A 15,791-nucleotide genomic window follows, 5' to 3' on the forward strand; every position below is an offset into this window, starting at 1 on the left:
GCGGTCGTGGCTTGGCCTAAAACTCGTGGACTCGTCTTGGCCTTGACTCAAACCTCGTTGGGAGTTGTGTCGTGGACCAAACCGCGTGGGTGGGGGGCTTGGACCCAACCTCTTTGGCGCGCTCCTGGTCTCGGACGTAAACCTCTTTGACTCGGATGCTTTCTCGGACTCTAACCTTCGCGGATTCGGTCTTGACTTTGGACTCAAAACCTCTTTGGACGCGGTCTTGACTTGGACGCTCAGCCTTGATAAAGAGGGCCCTGTCCATGGTAAAAACCGTAGAATCGACACCATCTGAAAGCACCACATTGGAGTTCTATCTACTTATTATGCCGAGTCACAAACATCGTGTGAACACAAAACCGTTTACATAACTCAGTTTAAATAATTATTTTTTATTTACAACGATAAGGCGACACATACATGGTTCGGACGCAGAAACATTGAGGGCGTTGAAATCGTCTCGATCAAAAGAAACACAAATTAAACCCAGAATACAGATAGGGTTATCAGGTGTTTTCGCTCTATAGCAAAAGTCGAGGGCCCAGAGACAGTACTTTAGCATAGTGACTGGAAAGGGGGAACCTGGCTATCGGTGCTCGGTCCAACGCCTAACACAGTCCGCTAGCGGCGCGTCTAAACGCACCGATTACTTTTTTAAATGTTTAATTTGACAAAAACATCCACATATGACCGATAATACCGACCAACACGAGACCAGATCATCCCCCAGCTCTTGGCATACGCACAATACTGTCTTTCCCAAATTCCCACTATTCATGTTAGAAATAGACTATTTTGCCGGGCTGTAGTACTCCTGAGTCCGACCTCAAAGAACCGTTTTTCTAGGTCTCGACATTGTCCTCGGCTCGCAACAGGAGGGGCGACGAATGTAGACAAACATGTGACCATTAAGGCAACACGAGGCAACATTAGTGACCACAGGAAGACAACATCGGACAACATGAGACAACAATGAGACAACATGAAGCCAACTGAAGACAACATGAGAACACAGAGGCAACATGAAGCAACATGAAGTCAACATGAAGACACATGGAGACACATGAGGCAACATGGAGACAACATAGGACCACCATGAGGACAACATTAATACAAATTAAGACAACATAGCCAACTGAGGTCAACATTACGCCAACTGAAGTCCACATGAGGAGCGTAAACATAGGTGGACAGCTGAGACCAGCAGAACACCATGAGGAGCAACATGTAAGGCAATAGGACAACATTAGGCACATGAAGACAATGTAGACAACATTAAGACACCAGAGGACACTGAGACAACATGAGGACACATAAGACAACATTAAGAGCAACAGGAAGACAACATAAACAACATGAAGTTCTAAACAGCAAAGCGGTTTCCACGACCAGGGAACTGGGGATCCCCAGATCGTAGTAAGTGCAACGTATGTTTCTGCGACCCTGTCCAGTGTTTTCACTGCTTGGATCTGCTATCTCTATGTTTGTGTTGGTTTCAGATTACAAAGGTACACGCGCTCAACAATGTTTGCTTTGGTTCATGATTAGTCCCCTAAAAAGACACCGCTCCACAAGTTTGCTTTGGCAGGGACCACAGCTACTGGACGTCTTCTTTGACTACCATGTGTGCTAAGGCATCGCTGACGCACTGTTGTTAACTCATCCAAAAGGTATTCACAGGGCTGTAGTACTCCGAGTCCCGGTCCCTTTGGACTCGAACCCGGTTTTCTGTTCTCGGACGTTGTCTCGGACTCGCTATATTTGGAGCTGGACTGGTCTGGCGTCTCGGCCGCTGGTCTTGCCAGACATGGCTTTAGTCCCGACCATCCCAGGTTGTCTTTATTAGTGTGATAATAGATATTGAGATTAATATATGATTGTCTTGATACTGTCATGCATTAGGACTTGACTCGGCTTTCAAACCTATTTGGACGCGGTCGTTGACGTCGCTTGAACCTTTGGAGACTCGTCTTGGCTCAAACCATTTTGGACCGGTCTTGTCTTGTCACTCCACGTGGTCCTTGTTGGACTTGTCTTGAATTGACTTTTTGTCATGTTGTGCGTCTTGTTTTTTTGATGTTTTTTCCATTATTTGAATATTTTCTAACGTTGACATTTTCATCTTATTTTCGGAAGCCCATTTTTGTTTGTGATGAAGAAACTGAAAATGGTCAAATTTTGACCCGAGGACAACACCGGGGGTTAATTTATTTGCTTTGTCCTTTTGTGCTTTCTTGCAGGCATTGATCGGTTCTGTTCGGTTTAAAGGTTCGATTTTGGCTGGAATTCATCAACCGGAAAAAAGAAGACAAAAATGGCCGCAACACATCCCAAACAATTGGTGTCAAATCAAAAAATAACGGGCAGTAACTTGCACATATTCCCACCTCTCTGTAAATTTAGAGACTTTGTTTCTCTGATCTGACGTTGTCTTTGGAGTGCGAGGCCTGGAGCCCATTGGACCCGGTCTTGAGCCTCAGCTCTGGACCCATCTGGAGCCCAGTCCGGAGCCGACGGGACCAATCAACTATGGAGAATAAGCATGGCGGCACGCTTTAATTTGTTAGTTGTGCAAACCGCCCAACCCGCAAAACAACACAACACCAGAAGCAATCTAAGAGCGCATGCTCTCTGATAGTCTTCGTTCCCCCAGGGGCTAACCCTTGCTGGTTTCTGGTCGGTTCTACTCGCCAGTTTCCTAAACCAGCGGATTTCCACAGCCTTGGGCCAGAGCAGGCCCCTCAAAATCCTATCAGGACCCTGCCCAGAACCTGACGGTGAGACCGTTTCTTAGCTCTAGACCAGCGCTGAGTTGTTCTGATTGACACGCGTTCTTGGCCCGTACCGTTTATTTGTGTGGAAAGCCAAGAACCGGTTCATATTTGGCACCGACTCTGAAACCGCACCAGACATCTGCCTTGTGGAAAGGACATAGGGATATTGGCTGGTCAGAGACAAGACCAGAGGCTTCATGAACCTTCAGAACGCCATCTTATGAGTCTGTTTTCATCCCCAAGCACAACTGGCCCTGAAGAATATTATGAGAGCTTGGCAATTCTTGATATGTGGAAACAAGCAGAAATTACAGAAGATGCTTTTGATTTTCATTACGCACCCTCAAAAACGCCACGAAAACGACGTTAGAGACATGTCCTCAAAAATCGTCACTTGTCAAAAACCCAAATGATTGGGGGGGGGGGTTCCTTGTTTAAGAACTGGACCCGATCATCCAGTATGTCTATTCATAAAATACAGGGTAGCTCGCCTACACACGGTGCACATATTTGCTAGAAACCGGTCGGCATGTGTGTCATTCCACAGATTGAGCTTGCTGATTCATCGCCCACTCCGAGGCTACCCAGAGCCGCCAAGAGTGGTGTCATAGTGTCTTTTTCCTGTCTTGTCTCAGGTTGCAGGTCCTTTCCTGCTGCTTTTTCGTTTCGTCCGCCCAGTGTGGTCCTGGTGCAACTGGAAACCCTTAAGACAGGCTCAGGAAAAGAGTCATTAATGATTCCAAGAGGCGTGTGTTTGGCAACCGACTTGACTTTCAAGGGACAATCCCAGGGAGGTCCATTGTCGGTCAATTTGTCACTCTCAGAGTCTAGCAGGTTCGATGGACGCAGGTCTTCAGATGGACAGTCTGTTCCGGGTCAGTCAGTGTGGTATTTGGGGCTCATGCCTCATCTCTCTGCGGGATGGAAGTACGAGTCCCCGTTGACACCGGCAGCATCCGGGAACAAACAGTGAAGTGAATACACCGCGTCAACCTCGAGTCCGGACTCAAGACCGTATTTTTTATGGTCTCGAGACTTTGTCTTGGACTTGGCATTATTTGGACTTCGGCACATTGTCTCGGCGCGCCACGCTGGTCTTGCCCCATATGCTTTTGTCACAACCAAGTCCCGGTGTCTTTATATTGTCATATAATATGGAGGAAGTCTATCTCCACAAATGATTGTTCTGGTACTGTCATGCATGATACCTTATTACTGGTCCTGGATCTCGGTCTTGACTCGACTACTCCACCTCGTTTTGACTCAGTCTTATGCTTAGCACATCGAACCGTCGGAGCTGTCTGTGTCTTGGCTCACCTGTTGTGGTACTCATCCTTATCTTAGACTCAAAGCCAGTTGGGCTGGACTCTTCTTTGTCTTGGACTCAAACCAGTCTGACTCTGTTCTTTGTCGTTGGACTCAAACCTTTTTGGACTAGGTCTTATTCTGGGCACTCGAACCATTCTGACTCTGTCTGCCTTGGACTCTCAAACCATTCGACTCGTCTTGGACTCAAACACATTCTGGACTCTGTCTTGTCGCTTGTACTTCGAACCATTCTGGCGTCTTACTCCCTTTTGCTACTTTCTGGTCGCCTTTGGGACTCGTTTGGACCAAACCAGCTGTATATGACTGGGCGGCTTACTCGATCTACTCTGTTCTTGGACAACCTTTACTCTGTCTTCTGACTCACTCGGTCTGTGTGTCTCTACACACAGATGGGGATTGCAACACTCCTTCCCTCCTCCTCCACGCTTCATTTCAGACTTCGACATCAGGTGTACTCGCCAGGTATGGCGACACAATACAGGAATTTTGCTTTTGAGACATTGCTCACATGCGTCTTCCTCACACAAACATATGGAGGGGGTCAGTTGAGACAATATGCAATAAAGTGTGCAAAGTATGCATGATATACATAATTAGAATTTTATTTCTTATTATTTTATTTATGGAGGCATGGTCAAAAGGGGGCTCGAATAATAGTATTTTGGTATTACAAGCGATATTAGTATTTGGGTCTAAAAAGGGATGTGTCTTACCTCAGTTCGTAAACGAGCTGTCGAGCATGTCCGGTTTCCTGCTGCTGAGTTGACCTTTGACCTCCACTCAGGTACGTCCTTGGAACACCTACCTGAGAGAAAAGAAAGAGATAGTTAGGTGCTCTTAGTGTTTTGGGCAGTTAAATTTAAGATGTCCGCGTGTAAGGAAAGTTGCTTTTTTCTTTAACGGTACAAAAAACAGAGGCAAATTTCATACTTCATATTAAACCACAAGGAGAAAGCGATCACCACTAATTACCCTTTACTTCATTTCCCCAGACATCTTTTTATAGGACATGTAACACATCTGCAAAGATCATCTTATCAACATCTTTTTTTGGAAAAATGAACATCCTTCATTTTTGTGTAAAATCATGGTGTAGCATCTCGAAAAAAGTCATAGTAATAGCGTTGTAAAAATCAAAGGCAGTTTAAAAAATCATAGTTGAGTCATGTTAACCAAAAGCAAGTAAAAGCAATGTTTGTAAAAATCATAAGATAGCTGTTTAAAAGTCATAGTATTGTGTTGTAAAAAAGTCCAAAGTATAGATGTTTATAAAAGTGAAATTATCATATTGAAGTATATTGATGTTCAAAACAAGTACAGCATTTCGAAAAAAACATATATAGCATGTCGTAAACGTCATAGTATAGCATGTTGTAAAAAGTCAATTAACAGCCTGTTGTAAAAAAGTCCTAAGTATGTAAAGTCGTAATAATCCATAGATATAGCAATGTGGTTTAAACAAGACTATAAAAAAGTCATATTTGTGTAAAAAAGTCATAGTATAATTTGTAAAAGTCATAATATAGCCTTTTTTAAAAAGTCATAATATAGCATGTAAAAAAGTCATAACTAGATCATGTTGTAAAAAAGTCATAGTATGCATGGTGTCAAAAACGTTAAAAAGTCAAGTTTAAAAAAGTCATAGTAAGCATGTTTACAAAGTCTAATATTAGCCATGTTGTAAAAAAAGTCATAATATCGTCTAAAAAAATCAGATATAGCATGTTGTAAAAAAGTCATAGTAAGTTAGAGTCATGTTGTAAAAAGTCATATATAGCATGTTGTAAAACGTCATAATAGGGCATGTGTTGAAAAAAGTCTAATATGGCATGTCTGTAAAAATCATGTATGTAAAAAGTAATAAAGTCTAGTTGGAAAAGTCATATTATAGCATGTGTAAAAAGTTCATAAGTAGATGTCGTAAAAACTCCAGTAATTATGTTTAAAAAAGTCATAAAAAGTCATGTTGTGAAAAAAGTCAGTATAACATGTTGTAAAAAGTCATAGTCTAATGCATGTTGTAAAAAATCAGTATTCCTTATTGTAAAAAAGTAATAGAAGCTGTGTAAAAAAAGTCATAGTATAGCATGTTGTAAAAAAGTCCAGTAATATGTTTTAAAAAGTAACAAATTCGTAGTGTAAAAAAGTCATATTATAGCATGTTTGTAAAAGTCATAGTATAGCAGTGTAAAAAAGTCCAATATAGCTGTTGTAAAAATAGAGTATTAGTCATGTTGAAATAAAAAAGTAATAGCGTAAAAGTCATAATATAGCCTTTGTAAAAGGTCAATAATAGCATGTCGTAAAAAGTAGTAATAAGCATTTGTTTAAACAAAGTCATTAACATGTCCTAAAAAGGTCATAGTTATAGAAAGCCGTACAAAAGTAATAAAAAAGTCATAGCTAATCCCTATTGTAAAAAAGTATAAAAAAAAGGTCCAATAGTTGTAAAAAATCTAGTAAGCATGTTTGTAAAAAAGTCATATTAGAGTTCCATCCTCCTCCACTCTTCATCCGCTTATCCGGTATCAGTCTCGGGGCGCAGCTCCAGCGGCCCCAAACTTCCCTTTCCCGAGCCACATCACATCAACCGCTCGACTGGGTGATCCCGAGCGCTTCCCACCAGTTTGGAGATAATCTCTCCACCTAGTCCTAGTCTTTCCCCGAGGCCATCCCTCCCAGCTGGACGTGCCTGGAACACCTCCCTAGGTGACCCCCCCGGAGCACCCTTACCAATGCCCAACCCCTCAACTGGCTCCTTTCGCTGAAGAGACGCGCTCTACTCCGAGCTCCTCTCGGATGACTGGAGCTTCTCACCCTATTCTCTAGGGGACGCAGCCCCCTCCTGGGAAACCCATTTTTCGGCCGCTTGTACCCTAGTATAGCATGTCGTGAAAAATCATAGTATAGCATTGTAAAAAAGTAATAAAAAAGTCATAGTTGTAAAAAGTCATATTATAGCATTTGTAAAAGGGTCATAGTATAGCAATGTCTAAAAAGTCCATATATACAGTCTAAAAAGTCAATAAAAAATCAGTAGTATAGCATGTTGTAAAAAGGTCATAGTATGCATGTCCTAAAAAGTCTGTATAGTATGTCGTACAAAAGTCATATTACAGCATGTTGTAAAAAGTCGATATTATAGCATGTTGTAAAAAAGATCCTATGTATCAGTAATTTGTAAAAGTCATAGTATAGCACTTGTATCAAAGTCATGTTGTAAAAAGCGTTATAAGTAAAAGTCATAGTATGTTTGTAAAAAGTCATAGTATAGCATTTGTCAAAGAAGTCATTTACAGAGTCAATATTACTGTTGTAAAAAGTCATATTATAGCATTTTGTAAAAAAGTCAAGTATAGTATTTTGTAAAAAGTATAGTATAGCATGTTGTAAAAAGTATATAAAGCATGTAAAAGTCAAGATAGTTAGTAAGAAGTCATAATATACTGTTGTAAAAATCATAGTATGTTGTAAAAAAGTCATAGTCATAGAGCTGTAAAATATCGAGTTAGTCAAAAGCCTGTCATATAGTTATGTTTAAAAAGTCATAGGTAGCATGTTGTAAAAAAGTCCAGTGATGTGTAAAAAATAACAGCATGTTTTCAAAAAGTATAAAGTCATGTTGTAAAAAGTCTGAATAGGTTGTCAAATAGTATGTAAAAAAGTCATAGTATAGCATGACAAAGTCATAGCTATTTGTAAAAAGTCATAGTATAGCCATTTGAAAAAAGTCAAGTATACATGGTGTTTAAAAAGTGATAGTATAGCCTGTTGTAAAGAACTCATAGTTGTGTAAAAAAGTCATAGTAAGCATTACAAAAAATCTAGCATACCTTTTGGAAAAAGTGCTGTAAAAAAAAAGTTATGAATTTTTTCGATACTATACCATGACTTTTTTTCGACATACTATACTGTGACTTTATTATTTTTGATGACAGCGCTGTAAAAATAAAAGTTGTTATAACGAGGAGGAAGTATTCAACTCACCTGTCAAAGTTGTAGGTTCCAGGGTGACTGACTGACCTCTTCGTCTGAGCAGACAAACAGAAACACATTTTTGTTAGTACAGCAGTATTTGTTAGTACAGCAGTATTTGTTAGTACAGCAGTATTTGTTAGTGTAGGATGTGCACTGCAGCTTCCTGAATGTGTCCGTTTTATGACATCAGCATGTAATGAAAAAGGGAAATAAAACTAACAAAGTGGGCAGAAAAGCAGAAAATGTCTTGTGTGTTTCTTCTATTTGTGACTTTTAATATTTTTATCACATACTATATTTTTATGACTAAACTTTGACTTTTTTTAACTTTGTTTGACATACTATACTATGACTTTTTTACAACATACTATGACTTTTTTACAACATGCTATATTATGACTTTTTTACAACATGCTATACTATGACTTTTTTACAACATGCTATACTATGACTTTTTTACAACATGCTATATTATGACTTTTTTACAACATGCTATACTATGACTTTTTTACAACATGCTATACTATGACTTTTTTACAACATGCTATACTATGACTTTTTTACAACATGCTATACTATGACTTTTTTTCAACATGCTATATTATGACTTTTTTACAACATGCTATACTATGACTTTTTTACAACATGCTATATTATGACTTTTTTACAACATGCTATACTATGACTTTTTTACAACATGCTATATTATGACTTTTTTACGACATGCTATACTATGACTTTTTTACAACTATGACTTTTTTATTACTTTTTACAACATACTATACTATGACTTTTTCACGACATGCTACACTATGATTTTTTTACGACATGCTATACTATGAATTGTTTTGACATATACTATGACTTTTTTATGACTTTATTTAACTTACTATTACTTGAAATGAAAGGGATTTAAATTAAAAACGTTTGTTATGTCTTCACGGTATGTTAAAAAAACAAAAATGTATAGTATGTTTTTAAAAACTCAACAAATATTAATAATAACTGAATTGATCTCAAACATCCAGTGTCAGTAAGACCCATGAAGTGTATAAATGTATTAATGTAGTGAAGTAGAAGTATAAAGTACCATAAAATGAAAATACTCAAGTGAAGAACAACTTATTTTACTTGAATAATCTAAGGAAAAAGTAATAACCCTTTCAGGAGGTCGGAGGTCAGGGGTCAAACTCTGGTTGGCGAGGGTCATACACTCTTCCAACGTCTTAATGAAAGTGGCACAGGTTGCACTGAGGAGAGATGCCTGCAGGGAGAGAGAGAGAGAGAGAGAAAGAGAGAGAGAGAGAGAGAGAGAGAGAGAGACAGAGAGAGAAAGAGAGAGAGAGAGACGGAAAAAGAGAGAGACAGAGAGAAACAAAGAGTGAGACACAGAGAGAGAGAGAGAGAGAGAAACAGAGCAAGAGAGACAGACAGAGAGAGAGACAGAAAAAGAGAGAGACAGAGAGAGACAAAGAGAGAGACACAGAGCAAGAGAGACAGAGAGAGAGACAGAAAAAGAAAGAGAGAGAGACACAGAGAGATAAAGAGTGAGACACAGAGAGAGAGAGACAGAGAGAGAGAGAGAGACAAAGAGTGAGACACAGAGAGAGAAAGAGACAGACAGAGAGAGAGACAGAGAGAGACAAAGAGAGAGAGAGAGACAAAGAGAGAGACACAGAGATGGAGACAGACAGACAGAGAGAGAAAGAGACAGAGAGAGACACAGAGAGCAAGAGACAGAGACAGAGAGACAGAGAAAGAGAGAAAATACAAATTACCTTAAAGTAGTTGTAACTGCATTACTTAGACTTTTCATCAAAACTGATTTGCTCTTCAAAACGAATAAAAACGAAACCTACAAACATCTAAAAAGATGATGTCCTTATAAGAATATTTTTTTTGGGAATTAAGGATGAGACACCAAATGAGTTTGGGGTCAACAGAATTTGGGTTCACCTCCGAGGTGGGCGGTTCCTCTGTGTCAGCCGTGTGCTGTGATTGGATCGTTTGGACCTGTTGGACAAGGAGGTCGCAGTACAGCCGAAGCTCAGACATCTTCGTCTTCAGGCAGTCTGGACCTAGTAACAGACAGTTAAAATACCTCATTTAACCCTCAAGTTGTCCTCATGTTGTCCTCATGTTGTCATGCTATACTATTACTTTTTTATGACTTTTTTACAACATGCTATACTATGACTTTTTTACGACATACTATACTATGACTTTTTTACGACATAATATGACTTTTTTACAACATACTATACTACAACTTTTTTTTCAACATGCTATGACTTTTTTACAACATACTATACTATGACTTTTTTACAACATACTATACTATGACTTTTTTACAACATGCTATACCATGACTTTTTTACGACATACTATGACTTTTTTACGACATGCTATACTATGAATATTTTACGACATGCTATACTATGACTTTTTTACGACATACTATACTATGACTTTTTTACGACATAATATGACTTTTTTACAACATACTATACTATGACTTTTTTACGACATAATATGACTTTTTTACAACATCCTATACTATGACTTTTTTACAACATACTATACTACAACTTTTTTTTCAACATGCTATACTATGACTTTTTTTACAACATACTATACTTTTTTACGACATGCTATGCTATACAATGACTTTTTTCACAACATACTATACTATGACTTTCTTACAACATGCTATACAATGACTTCTTTACGACATACTATGACTTTCTTACGACATACTATGACTTTTTTACAACATACTATACTACAACTTTTTTTCAACATGCTATACTATGACCTTTTTACAACATGCTATACTATGACTTCTTTATGACATACTATGACTTTTTTACAACATACTATTGTATTACTTTTTTCCGACATACTATACTACGACTCTGTTGACATATACTGTGACTTTATTTTTTCTTTGTGTCTTGGAGACCCTTGTTTAGTTTTATGCGATTATACGTACGTTCCACCACAAACCCGCCTTGTCCATCGGGTCCCAAGGAACCCCGGAGGACGAGATGAGGCTAGTGGGACCCGAAGGACGACACAAGGGTTCAATAGAAACTCTGTGTACCTTGGTGCTTGTGGCTGTGCAGGGTACCCGCCTTAGACGAGCCCAACGCCACCAGCCACCGCTGCCTCTCTGCAGAGTTCACCGCTCGGACGTAGAAGTGCTGCTCGCCAGGGATGATCAGCTCCAGGCGCGTTGCATCTGTCGGGTGAACTGCAACACAACACATAAACAGGGCTTCATGGACGCGTTTAGATGGGTTTAGTACCATGAGTGAGGACAGGGGAGGTAGAAATGCTTTTAATGCCACAATAAGTACACGTGTGTGTGTGTGTGTGTATATATGTTGTGTAATTATATATATATATATATATATATATAAATATGTGTGTTGATACTGAAAGACATGTGGCTTGTTAATGTTAGTTTACACTTATATACACACACTGACAGACATCCTGAGCAGATATATACGACATACACGCTAATATTTCAACATTTCAGTGGTACACACACACACACACACACACACACACACACACACACACACACACACACACACACACGTGTAAAACATGATGTTTTTTCCTCTATTTCTTGGTGAAAGATGTATATATAGACACTGATCTGTCAACTGATCATGGAACACACACACACACACACACACACATACATATATACACACACACACACGTGTATAACATGGTGATGTTTTTTCTTCTATTTCATGGTGAAAGATGAAATAGGTCATCTGACCTTTAATGTCGCACACGGACATCTTGATGGATCCTTTGCTTCCTTTCCCGACGTCGTCCTCGCAGTCGTAGTAGGAGAGGACTCCGTTCTCCAGGACGAACCAGCGCGGCTGCCAGCCTGAGCACACAGAACAGACATAGACATTCAGACCCTCAGAGACGAACGGGGGTCTCTGTGTGGAGGTTTGAGACAGGGCTGTAGTACTCGAGTCCGGTCTTGGACTCGAGTCCGGACTTTAGACCGTTTTTCTATGGTCTCGGACTCGCTAGTATTTGGACTCGGACTTGTCTCGGTCTCGGCCACTGGTCTTGCCCAATATGGCTTTTGGTCTGGACCGAGTCCAGGTGTCTTTATTGTGTTGATAATAATATTGGAGGGAGAGTGAAACCCCAAATGATTGTCTTGATACTGTCATGCATAAGACCATTATTCCTGTCCTGGACTCGGTCTTGACTCGGACTCAAACCTTTTTGGACTTGGTCTTGTCGTAGACTCTAACCTTTTTAGACTCGGTCTTGTCCTGGACTCGAACCTCTTTGGACTTGGTCTTGTCGTAGACTCTAACCTTTTTGGACTCGGTCTTGTCTTGGACTCTTAACCATTTTGGACTTGGTCTCGTCTTGGACTCGAACCTCTTTGGACTCGGTCTTGTCTTGGACTCTAACCTCTTTGGACTCGGTCTTGTGTTGGACTTGAACCATTCTGGACCCGGTCTTGACTCGGACTCGAACCTTTTGGGACTTGGTCTTGTCTTGGACTCAACTAGTCCTGGTCTTGGACAATCGGTCATTGCGGTCTTCAAATCAGTTGGTTTTAGAAGTCCCAAGGTCCAGGTATAAACAGTGTGGGGGGGGGGGGGTCAGGCTTTTGCAGTTGCTGCCCTGAGACTCTAGAAAAAGTTCCCCCCCCAACCCCAGATATGAAGTTCTTTTAGCTACCCTGTCTGTGCTAGCTGTAAGAGTTACAGCTAGCATAGACAGGCTAGCTATAAGAACTTCAGTTCTTATAGCTAGCTATAGCTATAAGAACTGCGGTTCTAGCCTGTCTGTGCTAGCTATAAGAACTGAAGTTCTCATAACTATAAGCTAGCTATAAGAACTGAAGTTCTTAGCTAGCTATAGCTATACGCTAGCTATAATAACTGAAGTTCTTATAGCTAGCCTGTCTGTGCTAGCTGTAAGAACTGAATTTCTTATAGCTATAAGCTAGCTATAAGAACTGCAGTTCTTATAGCTAGCTTATAGCTATAGTTCTATAGTTCTCTAGCTACAGTTCTTATAGCTAGCACAGACAGGCTAGCTAAAAGAACTTCTTATAGCAGTTCTTATAGCTATCACAGACAGGCTTGCTATTTCTTATAGCTAGCTTATAGCTAGCACAGACAGGCTAGCTAAAAGAACTGCAGTTCTTATAGCTAGCTTATAGCTACAGTTCTTATAGCTAGCACAGACAGGCTAGTTATAAGAACTGCAGTTCTCATAGCTATAAGTTCTTCTAGCTAGCCTGTCTGTGTTTGCTAACATGTTAGCTAACACAGACAGGCTAGCTATAAGAACCGTTAGCTAACACAAACACCATCACTTAGCTATAATTCAGTTACTGTGTCTGCAACTGGTCAGAAAGACAGTGGGCTAAAACAGCCAGCCAGACAGACAGACAGACGACTCACCTGTCATGTAATTCGTCCATTTGTACAGAATCCCCTCCATGGTTGCTCGGCAGGCTAGCTAACTGAAGCAGCAAGCTAACTAGCTGCTAACTAGCTGCTAGCTAGCTAGCGCCCGCTCGGATCTAACCCCTCGCGGGTTAGAAAGTAACCCCCATCGTGAGCTGCTGGTTGTCTAAAAACGTGTAAACTGTTTTGGGGTTTTTGCGAGCGGCCTGGCTGCAGTGTTGGCAGGATAACGTCATGCTGAGGTTTGCTTGTTTGTGCTAAGATGCTAATGAACTGACAAGCTAACTTGTGGGCAGCAAGCTAACGAGAGGAGGAAAAAAATGTCAACAAAGCAGCAGCTTTCCTACGGAAGACCGGTGGGGCCATTTCAAAAGGCGAAGCAAAGAGTGGAAATATTGGCTTAAAGCCGTAGAAATTAAATTAAATCAAATTAAATTATATTTATCTGGTTCTAATACTACAACTAAAACGAATACTACTAATATAATGTCAGCGGTGGAAGAATATAATGAAGCCGAATGCATAAAGTTGAGGAAAATATTTTATATATTATGTATATTTTATTTAGGATTAACAAGATAATTAGACCAGGGCTGTGGTCGAGACCACCTTAGTCGAGTCCAAGACAAGTCCAAGACCAGGACTAGTCGAGTCCAAGACAAGTCCAAGACCAGGACTAGTCGAGTCCAAGTCAAGACTGAGTACAAAATGGTTCGAGTCCAAGACGAGACCGAGTCCAAAAGGGTTTGAGTCCAAGACAAGACCGAGTCCAAAATGGTTTGAGTCCAAGTGAAGACAGAGTCCAAAGAGGTTTTAGTCCAAGTTAAGACAGAGTCCAAAGAGGTTTTAGTCCAAGTTAAGACCGAGTCCAAAAAGGTTTGAGTCCAAGACAGAGTCTAAAGAGGTTTTAAGTCCAAGTCAAGACTGAGTACAAAATGGTTCGAGTCCAAGACGAGACCGAGTCCAAAAAGGTTTGAGTCCAAGACGAGACCGAGTCCAAAAGGGTTTGAGTCCAAGACAAGACCGAGTCCAAAATGGTTTGAGTCCAAGTGAAGACAGAGTCCAAAGAGGTTTTAGTCCAAGTTAAGACCGAGTCCAAAAAGGTTTGAGTCCAAGACAGAGTCTAAAGAGGTTTTAAGTCCGAGTCAAGTCCAAGACCAGGACTAGTCGAGTCCAAGACAAGACCGAGTCTAAAATGGTTTTAGTCCAAGACCAAGACTAGTTGAGTCCAAGACAAGACAGAGTCTAAAATGGTTCGAGTCCAAGACCAGGACTAGTTGAGTCCAAGTCAAGACCGAGTCCAAAATGGTTAGAGTCCAAGACAAGACCGAGTCCAAAATGGTTTAAGTCCAATACAAGTCCAAGACCAGGACTAGTCGAGTCCAAGTCGAAAACGAGTAAAGAGGTTCGAGTCCAAGACAAGACCGAGTCCAAAATGGTTCGATTCCAAGACAAGACCGAGTCCAAAAGGGTTAGAGTCCAAGACAAGTCCAAGACCAGGACTAGTCCAGTCCAAGTCAAGACCGAGTCCAAAGAGGTTAGAGTCCAAGTCAAGACCGAGTCCAAAGAGGTTTGAGTCCGAGTCCAGACCGAGTCCAGGACAGAATAAAGGTCTTATGCATGACAGTATCAAGAGAATCATTTTGGGTTTCACTTCCCCTCCAATATTATTATCAACATAATAAAGACCCCTGGACTCGGTCCAGACCAGAAGCCCAAAAACCACATCTGGCAAGACCAGTGGCCGAGACCGAGACAAGACCGAGTCCTTCGAAAAACGGTCTAGAGTCCAAACTCGAGTCCAAGACCCGATTCGAGTCTCACAGCCCTGAATTAGGTTATTTCAGAATAACGAGGAGAGCTCAAAGTGAGCCCCATCCACCAGCCAAATGCTGGTAAAATATGCAAATGGCTGCTAGATTTCCTTTAATTACCAGACATTAAAGTAATGTTAGTCTACTGAGAGGCTGGTAAAATGTCAACATTTACTAAACATTTACTAACACATTTAATACATTTACCAAACATTTGGCTGGTGGACAAAAAGGTTGATTTTGCACCCTGATAATGAGATAACGTCACATTAAAACTGATTTTCTGAATCAATAAGATTTTATGGGAAACAATATCTCAGATTTTTTCATTATATGAATGAAAAATCATCTGCTAGATGCTTATCTGCATATGGTTTCTGATAGATAGATAGATAGATAGATAGATAGATAGATAGATAGAT

General features: G+C 40.4%; 1 protein-coding gene across 1 annotated transcript in view; it reads right to left on the minus strand.

The window, feature by feature from the left end:
* plekha3 (pleckstrin homology domain containing, family A (phosphoinositide binding specific) member 3) overlaps positions 1–13,991 on the minus strand; it is a gene marked incomplete at its 5' end in the record, with an annotated part of 19,939 nt that extends 5,948 nt beyond the window's left edge. The window contains 6 exon segments of the mRNA XM_032511895.1: positions 8,094–8,137; positions 9,244–9,348; positions 10,041–10,162; positions 11,188–11,337; positions 11,881–11,997; positions 13,550–13,991. Coding sequence (XP_032367786.1) covers positions 8,094–8,137; positions 9,244–9,348; positions 10,041–10,162; positions 11,188–11,337; positions 11,881–11,997; positions 13,550–13,589 — 578 coding nt within the window.
* Positions 13,992–15,791: the final 1,800 nt, after the last annotated feature.

The sequence above is a fragment of the Etheostoma spectabile genome, unplaced genomic scaffold, assembly GCF_008692095.1.
Source record: "Etheostoma spectabile isolate EspeVRDwgs_2016 unplaced genomic scaffold, UIUC_Espe_1.0 scaffold505, whole genome shotgun sequence".
Lineage (NCBI taxonomy): Eukaryota > Metazoa > Chordata > Actinopteri > Perciformes > Percidae > Etheostoma > Etheostoma spectabile.